Genomic DNA, 2,928 nt, shown 5'->3' with positions numbered 1-2,928 from the left:
TCATATGTGACCCTATTCTTAGACATATTACCACCATGTAAAACTGTGTTTCTTCTTTTCCAAAGTTGCCAAAGAATAATAGCAGGAGCTGCTTGATATAGTGGTTTCAATTTTGAAGAGCATTTTGTGTCCCACCATTGCTGAATTGCTTGATTAACTTGAACAAAAGGGCCATGCACACCTACTGTTGTTGAAAACATCTTCCAAATATCTGCAGCATATTGTCCTGTCACAAAAATATGATTCATTATTTCTTGTTGAGGCTGAGCATAGCACCTACATATAGAAACAATAGATATCCCCATCCTGGCAAGTACATCATCAACAGCTAACTTCTGCTTCCACACTCTCCAGAAGAATAAAGCAATCTTGAAAGGCAAACCTTTTGTCCAGAATCGCTTATAACACCAGTTTGAGTCATTTCTCTATCTTACTACTTCTCATGCACTACTAATAGTGAATTTACCACTGCTAGTGACCATCCACCAGGCTTTGTCCATATTTTCAGAAGGAGTATCAATATGCAACTCTTTTCTAATATGATCAACAACATCTTCTGGCACAGTTTTGTTGTAATTTTTTATAACTCCAAATCCCATTATCCATAACATCTTCTACCTCCTGAATGCTATCATCCATTGGGAAATTAGATGGCATAAGCTGAGCAAGAGCACCAAGCTTAGTCCAATTGTCAAACCAAAAGTTAGCAGTGCCATTTCTAAGTCCCACCATATCTCCTTTTCTATAGCATCTCTTGCTTCTAGCATCTTCTTCCATAGTTGTGAGCCTCCTTTCCATTGAACCCTGGTTGGTATATGCTTCTTGCAATGCTTATTCCACATAAATATTGACCACAAAGTACCAACTGTTCTGAATCTCCACCATAACTTAGTAAATAAAGCTTTTGATACATCAAAGATGGACCTAAATCCCAATCCTCCCTCCTGTTTAGGAACACAAACTTTCAGCCAAGCTGACCAGTGTCTACTCTTGCCTTCTTCCTTGTTACTCCAGTAAAATCTAGCAAAGATTTTATGCAGTTCATTTACTGTATACTTAGTAGGTTCCATTGCAGATAAAAGATACATTGGCATACTTTGTAAAACACTATTAATAAGTACTGATTTCCCTCCAAATGATAATAACCTTCCCTTCCAGTTCTGCAGCCTATCTTTCACCCTCTTGATCAGATCATTATAATACACTTTTCTTTTCCTAGAATGGAAAATAGGACAACCAAGATATTTAAATGGAAACATGCCTCTTGTGAAACCAGCTATCTGCTCAACTTCTTGACATAACTGCATAGCTGATTTCTGATGCATGTAGAAAAAACTTTTCTCTCTATTTAACAATTGACCTGATATCTTCTCATATTCGCTCAAAACATTCATAGTCAGCTCCAAAGATGGTTTATCAGCTGATGTAAAGATGATAGTATCATCTGCATAAGCAAGATTCTTGAGGTTTGCACTCCATTTAGGCATATCAAAGCACCTATATTGATCATACTCAAATAAAGAATTAAGTGCCCTAGACATCACTTCTGCTGATAGCATAAATAGAGCAGGTGATAATGGATCACCTTACTTCCCACTCCTTGTAGAGTGGAAAAAACCATAGGGTTGCCCATTTAGCAAAACTGAATACTAGTTATTAGCCATCAGTCTCCATATCAGGTCCAATATTTTTTTTGCAAATCTGATTCTTCTCAGTACCTTAGTTAAATATAGCCAGGACACTCTATCATATGCCTTAGCCATATGTAACTTAATCACCACATTTGCAGGTTTACCTCTCTTTCTAATATCTGTGACAATTTCTTGAGTGAGCAATACATTCCCAATAATGCGTCTTCCCTTCACAAAGCCAGACTGGTTGCTAGGAATCAACCCTGGCAGAATCTTATCCAGTCTTCCATGAACCACTCTAGAAATGACCTTCTTTATGAAATTACTCAAGCTAATTGGTCTAAGATCCCCACAAATGTGAACTTCTGACTTTTTAGGAATTAACACCAAATTAGTCTGAGTTGCTGATTTTGGAAGAGTATGACCTTCATAGAGAGCTTGAACCATTCCAAATACATCCATTCCTATTATGTCCCAACATGAATGAAAGAAAGTTCCTGATAAACCATCAGGACCACAAGCACTCTCTCCTTTAAGATAAAAAAAAACAGTAGTCCTTACTTCTTCTCAGGATGGAAGTGCACAAAGCAAATCATTGCTTTTAGAGGAAACCATCTCAGGATTGTGCCTCAACACGTCAAAATCTACAGCCTCCTCCTCTTGTGTAAACTGTTTTTAGAAGAAGTTAACTGCTTCTGCTGGAAGCTGCTCCTTATCTTCAATCCAATCACCATCAGAGATTTGAATTCTAACTTATTTGGTCGGAACAGATCTTAAGCATTAAGATTTTGAACGAAGTCTTAATATCATCAAGAGGTACTTTTGTATAGATAAATTTCACTACCTCTATATCCACAATCACCAACCACCACCATTAAATGACCTCAGTCATCACAACCACCACCCCTATTACCGTCGCAAACCGCTAGCCACCACCACCACCCACTGTTGTCAATCACTGCCTTTAGTTGTTAACACACCTACCACCTATAATAATATTCACTACCACTACATACCACCACTGCCACGTCACTGCCGTTGTCGACGCCACTGCCGTCGTCGACGCCACTATCAATCACTACAACCATTGGCTACCAATCCCTACTACCAATCACACCTAGCATCATCGCCAACTACCACCGATGCATCGTCAACCACCACACGTTCTTCAGCCATCACCACCAACACCGCCAACTACTAACATCGACCCACTCCACCATCATAACCATCACCATCGTGCCAGTCACTACAACACCAACCAACTCTGCCGTTACAACTATCACCACCACCATTACTA

At 39.1% G+C, this 2,928-nt stretch overlaps 1 protein-coding gene across 1 annotated transcript; it reads right to left on the bottom strand.

Moving 5' to 3' along the window:
- Window positions 1-614: 614 nt before the first annotated feature.
- Window positions 615-2,093, bottom strand: LOC132639344 (uncharacterized). Its single transcript, XM_060355797.1, has 2 exons — window positions 1,796-2,093; window positions 615-1,549 (listed from the first exon to the last, which is right to left on the bottom strand). The coding sequence occupies exons 1-2, from the start codon at window positions 2,091-2,093 to the stop codon at window positions 615-617; spliced, it is 1,233 nt and encodes a 410-aa protein (XP_060211780.1).
- Between the last annotated feature and the right edge of the window lie 835 nt (window positions 2,094-2,928).

Source organism: Lycium barbarum, chromosome 5 (genome assembly GCF_019175385.1).
Source record: "Lycium barbarum isolate Lr01 chromosome 5, ASM1917538v2, whole genome shotgun sequence".
NCBI lineage: Eukaryota > Viridiplantae > Streptophyta > Magnoliopsida > Solanales > Solanaceae > Lycium > Lycium barbarum.
Note: the sequence above shows the minus strand (reverse complement) of the source record. Positions and strands in the feature narration are given on the sequence as shown.

Coding starts and splice junctions, on each gene's coding strand:
- LOC132639344 (XM_060355797.1), bottom strand. CDS start 2,093: ATGGATGTATTTGGAATGGTTCAAGCTCTCTATGAAGGTCATACTCTT. Junction 1,550..1,795: donor CACAGATATTAGAAAGAGAG/GTAAACCTGCAA, acceptor TTATGCTATCAG/CAGAAGTGATGTCTAGGGCA.